This window comes from Trichosurus vulpecula, chromosome 4 (assembly GCF_011100635.1).
Source record: "Trichosurus vulpecula isolate mTriVul1 chromosome 4, mTriVul1.pri, whole genome shotgun sequence".
Classification (NCBI taxonomy): domain Eukaryota; kingdom Metazoa; phylum Chordata; class Mammalia; order Diprotodontia; family Phalangeridae; genus Trichosurus; species Trichosurus vulpecula.
In genome coordinates this window covers 425482052-425498761 of record NC_050576.1, presented here as the reverse complement: position 1 = coordinate 425498761, position 16710 = coordinate 425482052, and the positions used below count along the sequence as shown (strand labels likewise).

Genomic DNA, 16710 nt, shown 5'->3' with positions numbered 1-16710 from the left:
ATCTATTCCATTTACCAACTTTCCTAGTTTTAACCAATATCAACTTGTTTTGATGATTACTGAAAAACCAGCTCATTAACTGCGTTTCACTTGGTCAAGAACAGATGTTCTGAGTCAGTCTGGTGGGTGTGAAAACACAAAAGAAAACCATTACTATCATAAAATTAAATCACTTACAAAATCGTTTGTCCCCAAATAATTTGCACCCATTATATCAGGTTCACATTTGTCTCCTAGGAATTTAGGATGCCATTTTTGCCACCATGACTACTTTTGCATACAATTTATGTTAATCTGATGTTAATGTTTCTTTGAATGTCTGATACAATTCACTTGTAAATACAATTGGTCCTAGTTTGTTTTTTCCTTAGTGATGTGTGGGATGAAAGACCCTCACCAATTAAATTTATGATAAGGAGCATCTCAGGGTGGGAACAGAAATGAATTTTATTCAGTTCTTGAGAATTGGGTGTCCTGTGCTAGCGCAGAGCAGAACCAGCAAAGGAGGCGCTTTACAAGGGGCAAAGCACCCATAATTATAACTAACACAAGAGGATTCCTGCCCACCTCTGACCCTTCTCACCATTGGTTGGGAGGTGGGCTTACAATCTGAGCACAAAAGCTAGACAAAGAACCGGGAAATTGAGGCACAGAAACTCCATTTCCCATCTTAGTTAATGATTACAACTGAAGTAACATCTATAAATCCAAAGAAGGAGAATACGATAAGGGGAGGGGGAGACCCTCTCTATTCTTTAGAGTAGAGAAAAACAGGTCATTATGAGCCTGTTCTTACTGAGCAAATCTTTAAACCAGAACCAGAAGAACGAACAAAAAGTTTCAGGTAAACTTTCCCAGAGGTTGAGCCATCAGACTCTCATGGCCTCAGAATTTTTTTTTCACTTTCCCATTTCTTGATTTTTAAACATTTCTTAGTATAGATATAGATATATATTTATACATATCTTCCCTGTGAAGTCTTCACATTTTATTTACCTCACACAATGAGTTCCATTTATAACTTCAATTTCTAATATTTAGTTATTTAAATTCTATATTCACTGTTCTGGTAATATAAGCATTTTATATTTTTGAGAATATTCATCCACTTAAGTTATAATTTTTACTAGCATTTAACAATCTCTAAAACTAGTTTCCAATAATTTCCTTTATCCCTTTTTCATGTTATGAGGTGGTTTTTTTAATTGGCAATTGTTTTTCCTCTCTTTGGGGTGATAAAGTTATCTAAAAGTTTATTTTATGCCTTTTTAAAAAACATTTATCACTTGAACACTTGTCTTCAAATTTGTTTCTCTCTTCCTTTACAGAATTGTCATTTTTGCATTAAGCTGTTTTTTAAAAAATTATTGCTTTTCTAGGTTTGCTTCCCTTTTTTTGTTGTTTTTTCTCTGTGGTGTAGATGAAAGTGTTTAAAAATATGAAGTTTTGAGGCAGCTAGGTGGCACTATGGATAGAGCACTGGGTGTAGAGTCAGCAGGCCTCAGACACTTACTAGCTGTGTGACCCAGGGCAAGTCACTTAACCTCACTGTCTTCCGTACTCCTCACCAGCTCCTCCCCCCCCCCCCAAGAGAGTTAAAAATATGAAATTTCCCCCGAGGGCCTCTTTGGCTACATAAAACCCCAAAGGCTTGATGTTATCTCAGTCTTCTTTCTTTGAGGAAACTGTCTATTGTTACTTTAATTTTTTCTTTGAACCATCAATTCTTTAGGATTAATCACTATTTTAATACTTTCTTAAAATAACTTTTATTGATTAAAATTTTTCAGATGTAATCAGTAAAAGATGTGTTAAACATTTCTGCTTTTCTACATTTGTTTACGAGATTTTTTGTGTGTAGCAAATATATTCTTTTCTATTCACATTCAGAAATCACCAGAGATTTAGAAGTCATTTTTTCTAAAATTTTATTTAGGTCTATGTAATTTTATCTTTTTTTGTTACATTTATCTAATTCTGAAAATGCCATACTGAGATCCACAACTATTAATATATTTGTCTATATGCAATAAAATTAACTTTTCCCATAGGTACTTAGATGCTATATGGCATCTGATGCATACATTTCATTATGTATGCTGCCTTTAAGTAGAATGTAGTTTCCCTGCTTACCTAGCCCCACCACTGCTTTTTCTTTATTCATTTGAAGCAAAATAAATTGTACTAGAGTCCCTAATTTAAATTGAAAAATCTTTATGTTTACAATGTTTTTTGTAAGCAAGTATTTTTAGTTGTGTTTTCTAATCCACTGTGCTGTGTCTCTCTGTTTCATGAACTGAGTTCATCTCATTCATTCACAGTAATTATTAATAGCATATTACCCACAATCTTATAGTACTTTTCCCCTCTGTGGCCCAACCCACAAATCTGCAAGTGAAATATTCTAATCCCATTCCTTTGCCCCTCCTTCTCTTCCTCTAGTCCAAAGACTGATCTGTTTCTTTGACCTTACTTTTCTTCTGATCCATCTCCATGATCCACTTTTTGAAGACACTTTGTTTTGCTTATGATTATTTACTTACCAATTGTACTGTCCCTCTTAAACCCTTCTCTTTGTCCTTGTTGATGATTATTTTTCCTTTTGCTTAATATATTAATGTATTTCCATACCAAGTCCTATATATGTTCAACACTCATTTTTCTGATTCAAAGTGAGGTTCAGGAGATTCCTTAACCCTTCAATATCCTTTTGCATTTTGCTAGAGGATACAGTATATTCTTATAAAAGCACTAAGTTTCTCCTACTTCTTCATTTCTTCCTCAGTGTAAATTATCTTTTTTCTGTCCCTTTTTTAACCTTTCTTAAATCTATAAAACAGAACAGAAACGCTCCATCCTTGAATTTGTTTTCCTTGGTGGCCCTTAACAACTGAGAGCTGGGAATACAAATACAAGCAAAAAGAAAGAAAAGCCTCTGCCCTCTAGGGGTTTGACAGTATGGAAGAAGCTAGGAAAGGGAGTAGGTAGGAGTTACCCAGTGAGAGTGTGTGACGGAAAAGTCCAGGGGAAGTCAACCTGATGGAAAATAAAGAGAATGCTAGCCTAGGAGACCTCCAAAAATGGGAGCTTCTGAGAGGATCCTTGTAATCAGAGGGAGGGGCCCCAGGGGCAGAGGGTACTTCCAAGGTGTGAGATCCAGGGCTAAAGTGGTTTTCCAGGATAAAGAAGTGTAGCCTGGTGGGAAATGAATCTATTTACCTTTCCAAGTTTTTCTTGCCTCCTATATTTATGTTTTAAAGACTTTTCCTGTTCTTGTCTTTTCATCAGTCATATTCCAATAATAGTCCTCCTTTTTTTTTTAATCCTGTAAGATTACATTCAGTTTTTCCAGGTAAATTATTCTTGGGTGTAAACTATTTTCTTTTGCCTTTTGGAATTTACTATGCCAAGATTTTCTCTTCTATAGAGTACTTAAAACATAGCCTTATGTGATCCTGACTGGTTTATTGGTATGTGAAAAATTTTGTTTTTTCTGTAACTTTCATGCTCCCAATTTTGATTAAGACATTTCTAGATGTTTTCAGTTTGGGGTTTCTTTTGGGAGTTGATCAGTGAACTTCTATTTTCACTTACTGTATGGTACTAAATAGTTTCTTGGCAGTATTCTTTTATGATTTCTTGAAATATGATAACTAGACTTTTTGTTTGGTCATGGTTTCATTTCTGCATCATCCCTCCTTAGCCTATTTTTCCATATCATCTATTTTTTAAATCATACATATCTTACATTTTTCTGTTTCCTCCCTGTAAAAAATGGTGGAAGTTTTGTTTCTACAGAGTTGAAAGTATCTCCCCCTCCCCCAGTTTTAGCAGAATGTAAGTTAGATGACTGATTGAAACCAGTTCTAATCAGAGCTATAATCTAGCAGAGACCAGTCTTCTGATCAGGTTAAAGGTTAGAGGCTTGTACACATGCTTAAGGAGCTGTTTGAGGGAGACATGATGTAGGCAGTTCAGGGGAGTTACATCTGGCCAATGAAGAGCCAGGCAGGAGATTTGAATTAGGAGCCAATAAAAGGACCGGCACTGGTCTGAGTCCCTTGTACTCCCCTTACTCTGTTCAGGGGACATACCCATTTACTCAGGAGTGAGTGGGATGGTGAAGCCCTCTCACGGAATCTGGATCCAGTGAGTTGAGTGGAATGAATGGGGGTGGGGAGCTTGGCATGGCTCAGGGCTTCTGATTGACAGCTAGGCCTAAGTTTTGAGTTACTAAAATCACCTGAACTGTGTCTTCACGAAATAAGGAAAAAAGTGTGTTTAAGAGTTTGGCATTGGCTAAATTGTACCTGGAGTAGTAGATTTCTGCGAAATTGTGAGCCTGGACTCCACCAATGAGAGTAAAAGGCTAGTGGGGGCGGGGGTGGGGGGGGTGGGGCGGGAGAGGAGAATTGTTGTCCTTAGAGTATAAGGCTGGGTTCTGCCCTCTGGGCCCCACATCTCCCTATCGACTGTCTATCCCTTTGGAGACCCCCTTTTCCATGGGATCGTAATAAAATTCATTTCTACTTTCTACTTGAGAAGCCTCTGAGTTTAATTTTAAGTTCAGTTTTTGTCCCACACATTTGGAATAAATGTAAGGTATAATTAAAACCTTTCTGGTTTTCCAACAAGTATTGTTTATTCCTAGACTAAGTATGTTTCTAACACCCCTCAATCTTTAAACATCTTTATTCCATTCTATTTTATAGGGAGTTCACAACTTATAAAATAATTACCTACCTTTTATTCTAAGCTATTTATTGTCCTTTCAATTCTTTCTCAGAAATTCTAATTTCACTTTTTTCATTATTTAATCTATTGTTTCATTTCTTCTAACTACTTCTAGAGTTGTAACGAAGCCATGTTTGTTCTGAGGTTCTAGCAGTACTTGTGACAGTTTCTCTCTTTCGGTTTTATCTCAGTTGCTCAACACAAAGTATTTCTTGATCTTCTTTTACTTACTCATGTAATAACATTGTTATCAAAGATTAATTTATCATTAAGAAATTATTAGTATTTATTATTTCATATTAATATATGATTAGATATGATTATATTAATAAATACCATTTATATAGCACTTACTATGTGCCAGACACTATGCTAAGTGCTTTTCAACTATTATCTCATTTAATACTCACCACAACCCTGGAAAGTAGATACTATTTATTATCCCCATTTTATGGATGAGAAAACTGAGGCAAACATAGGTTAAGTGACTTGCCCAGAGCCATATAGGTAGTAAGTGTCTGTGACTAGATTTGAACTCAGGTCTTCCTGTCTTGAGGCCCAGTGCTCTATACATTGTGCCACCTAACTGCCCATATTAAAACTAAGATACAGACTCTGTACTAGGGCCAGACTCTTCTCCTTCCCCTACAATCTTGGATGGGATAGAAAGTCTTTGTTTGGTTCTGCACTCTCTATAGTCTAGAAGCCATTAGTGCTGGAGGAGAGGATGGGAGGGAAGGGGAAGAGAGGGGAGGAAGAAAAAAGAGAAGAAACTATAGGCTCTGGAATTAAGGTGGTGCCTATCCCTTGCATTTCTGGAATAGTTCTTCCTCCTCTAGCAGCCAAAAAAAAAAAAGCATCTGTCAATTATTTTTAATCCCCTCCCAGAGGTCCTATAACAATGAATAATTTTGCCCTCTCTCTCAAAGCACAATTACCTGCACCTAATATTCAATATAAAGTCCCCATTTCCTATTATAGAAGATTTCCCTTTCCCCATGAGAGTATAAGGAAGAAAAGGCAATAGCTCTTACAGACTCCAAACTTTATTTTAAAGGAGTAACCATCAATACAGCTTGCTATTGCCTGAAAAGTAGATCAATGGAACCAACTAGAAACATTCGAAGGACAATAAGAAACAAAAGAATACAATAACCCAGTGTTCAATGAATCAGAAAATATAAATTTCTTTGAAAAGAACACCTTATTTTACAAAATTTATTTTTTTCCCCAAGCTTTCTAGCTTGGAAAACTAGAAAGCAGTCTGGCAGAAATTAGGCTTAGACCAACATCTTATACCATATTCCACAATGCATTCTAAATGGATGTGAACTTGAAATCAAAGATTTTACAATAAATAAATTGGAAAAGAAGAGCATATGCTTCTTGGAGCAATGGGCAAGAGATGTATTCCTGATCACAAAAGGGATGTAGGAAATTACAAAAGATAAAATGGATAACTTGATTACATGAAAGATAAAAGTTTCTGCACAAAATTACTATACCAAGATTAAGGGAAGCAGCTGAATGGGGGAAATTTTTTATCAAATTTCTTTAATAAGTATTTGTTTTCCAAGATATGTAAACCATTAAAGACACACAGGTATATGCACATGTGTGTTACATATGCACACATAAATGTATATATCTATACGTGGCAATATTGTGTGCATATACATATGTATGTGCATGTCAGTTAATGTAGTATACACATGCAAGCAAGTATGTGTGTGTATATTTTGTCTTTTGATTTAGGATTACTAAAAAACTTAAAGGGAAATTACTGGATGAAAAACAATTCAAATTAGTGGTGGAAACTATGCCCTTTTAAACTTTTAGATGTAGAATGGTCTATTCTAGTCAGTAGATAAGGTGCTGTACTTGGAGTCAGAAAGACCTAGCTCCTAATTTTAGGTTGAAATACTGCCTCAAATACTTTCTTACTGTGTGACCCTTGGTAAGTAACTTTAGCTCTCTTGGACAATGTCATCTGTAAAATGAGGGGGTTAGACTACATAGCCTCTAAGGTCCTTTCCAGCTCTTAACCTCAGTAGGAATACTTTTATATTAGTAAATTGTCTCTAAGACATTTTGGATAAAACAGAGCACAGAAGTTTTTCTTCTACAACTGTAAAAACATTTGACTCAGTATAGCATAAGGAAGTCTTAAAGGTTCATCTCCAATAAAGAGCCGTTTGTACTTATGTTAAGCTTATCCAAGATTCCTTCATAGAAGAAATCAAAGAGATAGCTTTGTTCAGTAATAATCAAATTATCAGCAGTACCAAGGGAAGAATAAAACATGAAAGGGGAACCAAGCTAATAACTAAGATAGGATTTGAAACAGGGTCTTCCTAAATCTAAGTCCAGTATCATTCTGCCAAATGCTCATAACTGCAGATAACAAAATGAAAGCAGAACAAAGGCCCACAATACTACAAGGCCAATTCAACGAAATTCACATTTGTTCAAAGGAAATTGACCCCCCCAAAAAATTACCCAGGAAAAACAAAACAGATGAAAACTTCAGCATTCAACTGGATGGGTAGTTCAATTGAATTAGTTTCTCAGTACATACTGAGGCAGCTAGGTGGCACAATGGATAAAGTATGAGAACTGGGAGTCAGGAAGACTTAAGTTCAAATCCTACCTCAGACACTTAATAGCTATATGACCCTGGTCAACTCACTTAACTTGTCTGTCTCAATTTCCTCATCTGTAAAATGGGGATAATAACAGCAATTACCTCCCAGGGTTGTTTTTAGGATAAAAGAAAATATTTATAAAGCAACTTGCAAACCTTAAAGTGCTATATGAATGCTAGTTCTTGTTATGGTTATCGTCATTATTATTATCATTATATATCTTGAATAGGAAGAGACTAAGTTGGATTGCACTAGAGAAACTGCGTATCACTTGGTATGATCCAGAGTTGCTCCCACTTTTTTTTTTAACTCCAGATATTCTCCCAATGATGTTATATGGCTATGAGTAATGGAATACCACAATCTCCAAAAAAATCTAAATTGTTGATCCAAAGACAGATGCAAAGAGCTACAGTCAGCAAAACCGGCCTGAAGCACGTTTCCAATGATGACTTTCACAGAAAAAGTGGTCTAAGTGACATCATCCAAGAAATATTGGTACTATCTTGGTAAATTTAGTGCTTGTCAAGTTATAATGAAACAAAGAAAATGTGAAGGGATGTAAGCTAAGAAGTCCGGCCTCAATTCAGCAGGCAATGGCAAAACCACTGAATGTTTATAAGTAGGGGAATGTCATTATCAGATTTGAATTTCATGAAAGATTTATGGAAAAGCACAGATAAGAATTACATGCTACAGCTAGTTGTGGTACAACCAAAAGAGCACTGGTTCTAAAGTTAGAGGACCTAAGTTCAGATCTTGCCTCTGATGCTTATTATATAGGTGATCTTGAAAAAGTACTTACTCTCCCTATGCCTTGGTTTCTGCAGGTATAAAATGAGGAGGGTGGTCTCTAGACCATAGGTTCCCAAAGTGGGTGATACTGCCCCCTGGGGGGCACTGAAAAAATGACGGAGTGTAGTAGCCTCGGGAACAATTGGGAGGTGTTGAATAAAAATAAGTGGGTGGTGGAAGCAAACCATTTCATTTGCTGTATAACAGAATTAAAGTCATAATGATTGTATTATTTTCCAAACAAACACACAAAATGCAAGTTAGAATGCATCATTGGTCAAGTCCGCCAACAGGTCTTAACAAGCAAGTGCTTGCAGGCAAGTATGTGGCGCGTTGTTGGGAAGCCCAGCATGCATCAGAAAGAATATGTGAGTGTAATGATCTGTTTACAATACAATACTATATGGTTACATGACACAATATTGAGTCATCAAAATTTCAATGTGGGGGGAAAAACCCACAAATTTATAATAAATTATTAAATTTAAAATGTATCATTTTTTAAAAAAACATTTGGTTTTTTTTTAAATTATGCAATTTAAAAAAAAACTGTTACAGGGTTAAAGAAAGTAGATTTCCAGGAGGACACTGAGTAAATTGTTTTTTTTTTTAAAAAGGGGACAATAGGTCAAATAAGTTTGGGAACCTCTGGTCTAGACAAAAGGTGCTGAACCCAAATACAAAAGAGGGCCACTAAACTATGCATAAGGATCTCTGAGGGCTGTATATTGATTTAGAAAAACACAAGTTTTATAGATGTATGTGTGTGTGTGTGTGTGTGTGTGTGTGTGTGTGTACATACAGTGGTTTAGACAACCTCTACAAACCCTTCCAGGGTCTGCGATATTATAATTCGTATAGTTGGATTATATATGTTCATTACAAGGGAGATGATCTAATGCTGAGGGTTGTGGTAGGGGTTATAGGTATAGTTTATAGGTCAATGAATAGTGATATATATAGTAAAAAAGAGAGCATTAATGCAAAATTTTTAAAATGTTAAATAATCAAGTCAATAAGCATTTATTAAGTGCCTACCACATTCAAGGCACTGTACTAATTGCTAGGGATGGAAAAAAAGGGCAAAAACAGTCCCTGATCTCAAGGAGCTCACAGAAAAATGTATCACCACTTCCCACAATAAAAGTGTGTAAAAAGGAACATAAATAGAATAATATTGTCACTAGCTTGTTACATTTTATTTAGAGATATACATAGATATATATTATACTTCTTTTTTAAAAAATACACTAAAAATACTCTAGTATAGTTCTTATGTAATCTTTCTTGTTCTTTGTACATAGAACTGTTTCTATTAGTTCAACTTTAAAAAATTATAAGTGATTTAACATGAGTGATTGAAATGGATTGAAGTGAAAAGAAAATACAGGCATACAGGTACAAGGGAGAGGTAATGAGGGTAATGAGGGTATGAATTAAGAAAATAGTGAAAATAGAAAAGAATAGATATGTTTAACAGATTGATATAGAACTGTAATAGATCATAATGTGATTAGAAATAGGAGTGAATGGAGACAGGGGTCTGGGGAAAATGAGGGAAAGTATAATTTGGTAGCATTCAAAAGGAAGAATATTAATTCCATTAAGAGAAATAAGGAAGAATAGAAAGATAGGTTTGGAGTAGAGATGATGATTTTGTGTAATATACAAGTAGGAGGTGTTAGTAAGCCCTTGAGAATAGAGGGTCAAGAACTCAAGAGGTTTTAGAAGGAGGTGGGTAACAGGTGGCAAAGTTAGTTAGAGGTATAGATTTGTTAATCATAGAGATGATAGATGAACCCATGTCATGAGAAGGATGAACTCACCAAAAGTAATAGTATGAAGAGAGAGTATGGGGCCTTGATAATATAAAACGTATTATATAAAATACCATATCACCACTGAATATTTCTTTACAAGGCTCTACAAATTTAAGAAAAAAAAAAAAAGAGTAAACTATCATTGACTTACTTGTACCACATTCCTGTTCATCTCCAAAGATTTTGTTGTTTGTAGATGTCAAAACATTACTCCTTAACCTGGCTGGTCCACTTTACAAAGGGAAAAGAAAAAGAATTCTCAAAATCCAAACTGTATTAAAAAATGAAAGTTATTCCACTCTTCAAGAAATATTATAATTTTTGTTCTTATAAATTAAAAATCGATAGAGAAAAGAGCATGCCAAGAGTAATACTTGCTGAAAAATATTTTTACTTCTATAACTGGAATTAAATACATTTGTACAAACAAACACATTGAGAATAAGAGAAACTAGATTAGAAAAAAATTATCACATTGAAAATCTCTGGATAAAAGTCTGATAGACAAGATATATAAAGAATTGATACAAACATACAAGACCGAGAAACAAGCGGTCCAAAGTTATAAATAGTCAGTTTAAGAATATGAAATACAAATTCTCAAAAACCTTATGCAAAATTGTCCCTATTAATAAGAGAAATGCAAATCAAAACAACTATGAGGTTTTACTTCAAACTAATCAACTCAGCAAACTTGAAAAAGACATGAATGATATATGTTGGAGGAATTATAGAAAGAGAGGGAAGTAGCAAAATATCTGAAAATGACATTTTTTTTAAAAATATGCATTAAAATTTCATAATTGGCTATCATAAAAGATAAACATACTTTTATGACTTTTAAGCTCAATTATGTTTAAGTTATCTTTATATCTTCCCTTCTACCTACTATACTACATTGCATGTACCTACTCAAATGCCTCAATACACTAAGGTTACAAAGACTTGTCAAGGGCTATGTCATTGAGAATGGGCTCTAGTAGTAGAGGTTCTACCACGATGAAAAGCAAAGTCTTTCCAGTCCTTAAAACTACATTACAAGGGATAGCCTACCTAAGTGAAAAAGCCCTCATCACCACTACACTGGCCACACTAGCAAGCCTAAGAGTAGACAATCTGGCAACACATATCAAAAGCATTCTTAATAAAGGCATGAAAAGGAAACAGCTAGACTTTCACAAATCTTATTCCACAGTAGATCATAATTTTACAGTGGCGCAACTGGCTAACTGTGGAATTAAATAAAAGTTCCAACTATGTTTACTGACTTTAGATAAAGGCACGTGATTCAGCAGAACAAAATGTCACTTTTAAAGGCTTTTCCCCAGCAAAATGTCTCCCATGAATATAACAAAATGACACAAGATTTTTTGAAAGATATAAGAGCAGAGATAACGTTTGTTCAATGACCCTCAGATTATTAATATTAAGTGAGGAATAAAACAGGGAGGTTTCATGCTCACCAATTATGATTAATACTATTTGGGAGGATGTCCAATGTATAGTCCAAATGGAAGAGACCCTGTAGAATGAGTCCCTCTGAATATTGCTATTTATGAACTAGACTGTTGTTAACATCAAGCCCCAAAACATTGCAAAGCCTCTTAAATTGGATGCATAGTCACTCAAAAGAGTTTAGCCACACATAAACTCATGAGAATAAAGAATATTAGAAGCTATATGGGCAAACCACTGAGCAGTTCTATACACATCTTAGAAAAACCCTGCAGAACAGCAAAAATCTGCACACAATTGGTGAGGAAAAAGAGAACTAATTGTATTGCCACTGTGAAGTCACAAAGTGTTTTTAAGGACCTTTAAACACGGGCTCTTCTTTTCAAAATCAATCTTCTGGTCATAGGATAGTTATTGAATATCATAATCTCTTAACAACCAAAGGCAGGTCAAGCAAAAGGTTAATGGAGTGACAAACGGTAGGCATCAAATAGGCGGCCAAAGAAAAATTGAATGGAAAAAGCAATATGAAGAATACAGGGTGTCCCTAAAGTCTGGACATATAGGCCAAAATGCATATTTTAAAATATTTGGAATGTTAACAGTCCTTAGCCCCCTTGACTTCTTTTTCTGGGGCATGCTAAAGGAGAAGGTATACTCAATGAAAATCACAGATGCAACACACTTGATTGAACACATAAAGGGTGAATATGCTAAAATCGACGGCAATGTGGAATTATTGCATCGACTTCACATGAATCTTGCAAAGTGCATCAACCTTTGCATCACAAATGATAGAAATCATATTGAAGATGTTATCTGTTAATATCCCAATTAAATAAAATGTTGTTGAAAATTTCATTCATTTCATTTCTTGAAAATATGCATTTTTGCCTATGTGTCCAGACTTTAGGAATACCCTGTATAATAATCAGGGATATGTATGACAATAAAAGGAGAATGTCAATCACACAACAAGAGTGACAGATAAACAATACAAAATCTGAGTGTTCTCTTAATAACCATACAAATGTGAAAAGATATAGAACAAAGTTCCGTGTAGTAGATTGGACCTTCTTTGAGGGATATGGACAAGAGATGCATAGGATGAGAATATATAGCTACGTTGTAGATGTCTACGAATGATAGCAGTAGCTACGTCATTGAGATCACAGATCCATGAATACGTCCAGTTATGATAAAAATGAAATCAATTCTGAAATTACTAATGTGAAAAATCAGAATTGACATTAAGTCCATTTCTCATATGTAATCTATAACATTTTTAGATAAAATGTAAGAGTTGTAACTAAAACAAAATGGCCCTGCTTTAAAGCATTCCATGAATGCGCAACTCAGTAATTTAACGTAAAAATTTTAAATGTCTTTTTTTTTTAAAATCATGTTTTCAACCTCTTCAGTGTTTAAAACACATAGATCTAATAAAGCTTAAAATCTAAATCACAACTTCTAAATTTAAAGAGTTGGTCACAAGTGGTCCAAGTAGTCAATTCCTACCTTCTTTTCTTTCAATTGGATACATTCAGTCCCCCTTCCCAACACAGAGCCAACCTATCTTCCTCCTTTCAACATTTAGTCAATCTCCATTATCTTTTGCTGATACAGCAAAACTTGTGAAAACCTTGGTCTGTCCCCCCAAAGCATTTTAAAATGAAACCATAATTTTAATTCACTAAATCAGAAAGAACATACTATTGGACATCAAAGGAGAGGTTAATTTTGATTATCTAGTGACCAATACCTATCTTCCATAGTTGAAGTCACAAAGGTTTTAGAATCTGATGTTGGCATTGTTGGTGTCAGATTTGCATTTTGAACATCATTGATATTTTCCTTAAGGGGTTCTGCAGTACTGTGGAAATAAAAGTTTTAAACTGCTCATACACATAAAACCAAACAAACACACTATGTACAATAAGTGACATTTTATCATCTTACCCATTCCTTTCCTTCCTGACAACTAGTGTTCAGTATACTTTATGATGGGTACTCTGCTGTGGTTTTAAAGACTAGAGTTGAGTAAAGGACTCGATTCCAAGATCTTCAAGAGGGTTTCGTCTTCAAAATGGCAAGAATACTTAGAATTTTGATTTTAAACCATTATCTGGCAAGAAATGAATACCCTGGAACTAACCTACATAGGTGGTTTTATTCTGCTTGGGTAGTTCTTTTCAGAAATACTCAAGGCCAATTATGTTTATTACCCATTAAAGTGAAATGGAAATTTTTTTATAAGGAAACTCAATTCAGTTCAGTTCAACAAACATTTAATATCAAATGTTTACAACAATCAAAGTCTGTGCCAAAGAATGGGGCACAGAAATGAAAAACAACACAGCCCCTACCTTTAAGGAGCTTACAGTCAAATGGGTATGTACAATATGTATAACCCCCTACAAAAACACAAACACACACACACATACTTCTAAGAGAAGGACTAGGTGTGTGCAGTTTTATTTCACAAACTGATTTATTTTCACATGTGAGGAAACTGATATCTACATATTAAAAAAAGAAACCAATTCAAGCAAGTTAGTGTCAAGACCGGGACTTAATTCCAGGTCTTTTGATTTCATATCTAGTACTTACTGTTTTGATTACAATAGGCTAAGGTACATGGTCAATATACAAACTTGCATCATATACCCTTTCCTAGTCTTTAAACAATTAAAGCTCATCGCCTAGCAGAGATATGTTCAACTTGATAATTAAAGTGCTGTTTTGAAAAAATAAACTTTTCAGACAACTTGGTCTTTTTGAATACTGCAAAAGGTAATTTAGCAACTACAACTTTTGAAATTTAAAGATACCTAAGAGAAAAAAATGTGTAAAAGTCATTTTCTTAAAATTTAAATAAATATTAATTGAAATATTGTTAAAAATACTTTTTATTAAAACAACTAAATGTATGTTTTGAATTAATATATTGATTCTCAAGGTTATACTGGATGGACATTATAATAATATTGTATTTAAAAGTATTTTCAAATCAATCATCTAGTTTTTCTCCTGCTGGCCTGACTAAAAAGGGAAAAGTGGTAAATTAAAATATAAGAAAGAAAATGTTTCATAAATAATTTAAGCAGAATTTTTAGAAGACTGGAAGGGCTTTCCATATGAGCCAGAGGAGACTGTGCCTACTGGAAAAAGCTTAGCTAAGCTTAGGAATTAGACTCAACACCATATTGGCAACAGAAGAAATGACACATGCATATATACAAATACATCAAAATATATATATATATACATATACAAATATACATATACTTATACACATATACAAATATACACACACATATATAGATATACACACATACACATATACACACATGTAAATATATACACACATGTAAATATATACACACTTTTCTAGTACTGCTATATGTTTATATGTATACACACATATGTATATTATTTAGGTAATGAATATTTATTAAATATCTACTATATGCCACAAAAAGTGCTGTCATATTTTGAATATATACATATATGTACACATACACACATAAAAAACACCTTTCTGTCTGACTTTTGGGTGTTCTACCACAACAAGTACTTCTATGATTTGATTTTATTTACAAAGGCACACACACATGCACGCAGACACGTGCATACACACACACATACACACACGTTTACACACACTATTTGTTTTCCTAGCAAGTATTATTTTACTGTATTAAATTTTTGGTGCATTCCTTTAGTATATTTAAAAGTAACACTGTCAGAAACTACTAAGTCTTATGTAAAATCCTGCTTTAGTCTCAACAGAAACTTGGATAAAAACAAAAAACATCAATAAACTTATCGAAAAAAAAAAGTCCAATATAAAATATGCATAATAAATATTCATTGCTTTTAGTGAAAGTCATCTTTACAAGAAAATGTTCCATAAATATGCATAACTAAGATACTATTCATGGCCTGATAATTTCATACCTGTATCATATTAAGTGAAGGAAACCTACTGAGTCAAGAGAAATGGATTCTAAAGCTGACTGGAGCCGGTAACATGCTACATGAGCACAGACAAGTCATACATCTAGACTTCAATGTCTGACTATTTCTACGGTCAGATATTATTTTTAAATAACTCATATGACAAATCATCAATTGCCCCAGGAATCAGAGACCTTGGTACAAATCCCACCCCTGATATTCATTTACCACTTATGTCACTTACATGCCACAGGCCTCATTTTCCTAATCTGTAAAAGAAAGGTACTTGACTAGATGAACTTTTGAGGGCCCTTCCAGCTCCAGAATCTAGATTTATGAACCTATGATCTTATACAGGAAAAAAAAATTAATCTAAACAATATTTAAAGGAGTAGTAATTCATTTTTTATGTCTATACTGGAAGATTACAATTAATAGCACAGACAGGAGCAGCTAGGTGGTACAGTGAATAGAGCACCAGCCCTGGAGTCAGGAGAACCTGAGTTCAAATCCGGCTTCAGACACCTGACACTAGCTGTGTGACCTTGGGCAAGTCACAACCCCAATGGCCTTGCCTTCCCCCCTGCAAAAAAAAAAAAAAATAGCATAGGTCCCCTATTGCAGCTTCGCCCCTAACTTGCCAAAAGAAAGTTCCTTAACCTTTCTTGACCTTGGTTTCTAAATCAAAAAATAATACCTCTCCTATCTATCACATAGTATCATCATAACATAAAAGGAAATACCTAAGACGAACATGTTTAAAATTCCTAGAAAGAAAATATCTGTAAGCTCTGAAGCTGCACTGACATTATATCAAATAAATGAAACGTACTTTTTGATGAAAGAGGAAAAATGTGGAAATTGCATCAGACCAATTATAAGAAACATTGTATAAATAATGGATATTACCTAGAACAGGCAACATTTGTCTTTCTTGGAGTTTCTTTCAGTGAACCTTCTTGTTTTTCTGATGTGGGAACTGTGTGCACCATATCACAATTTTCATCACTTGAATATGATAATTTCTTTCTTTTTTGTTTCTTTGGAATAGATGCTTCTTTTGGCTTGGCACAAATAGATGATTTCTGTTGTTTGAGTAGAATAGGTCCTTTCCCCAAAGTCTTGATAGGTATCTTTTCCGTTTCCTTAGATGGTTTGGGTTTTTTTTTATGGTTTACTGGTAACTCTAAAGTAGGACTGTAAAACACATTGCCTAAAAAATTTAAGGATAATCTGAAATTAACAAGCTGTGGTCAACACAACCAAAAATGATTTACATTTATGCAGCACTTCACAATATC

At 34.3% G+C, this 16710-nt stretch overlaps 1 protein-coding gene across 1 annotated transcript in view; it reads right to left on the bottom strand.

The window, feature by feature from the left end:
* Nucleotides 1-16710, bottom strand: part of LOC118848678 (centromere protein C-like) — a 71063-nt gene that overhangs the window by 21860 nt on the left and 32493 nt on the right. Inside the window, exons 9-11 of the mRNA XM_036757680.1 lie at nt 16319-16622; nt 13212-13322; nt 10146-10225 (exon numbers count right to left, since the gene is read on the bottom strand). Coding sequence (XP_036613575.1) covers nt 10146-10225; nt 13212-13322; nt 16319-16622 — 495 coding nt within the window. The remainder of the gene's footprint in view (nt 1-10145; nt 10226-13211; nt 13323-16318; nt 16623-16710) is intronic.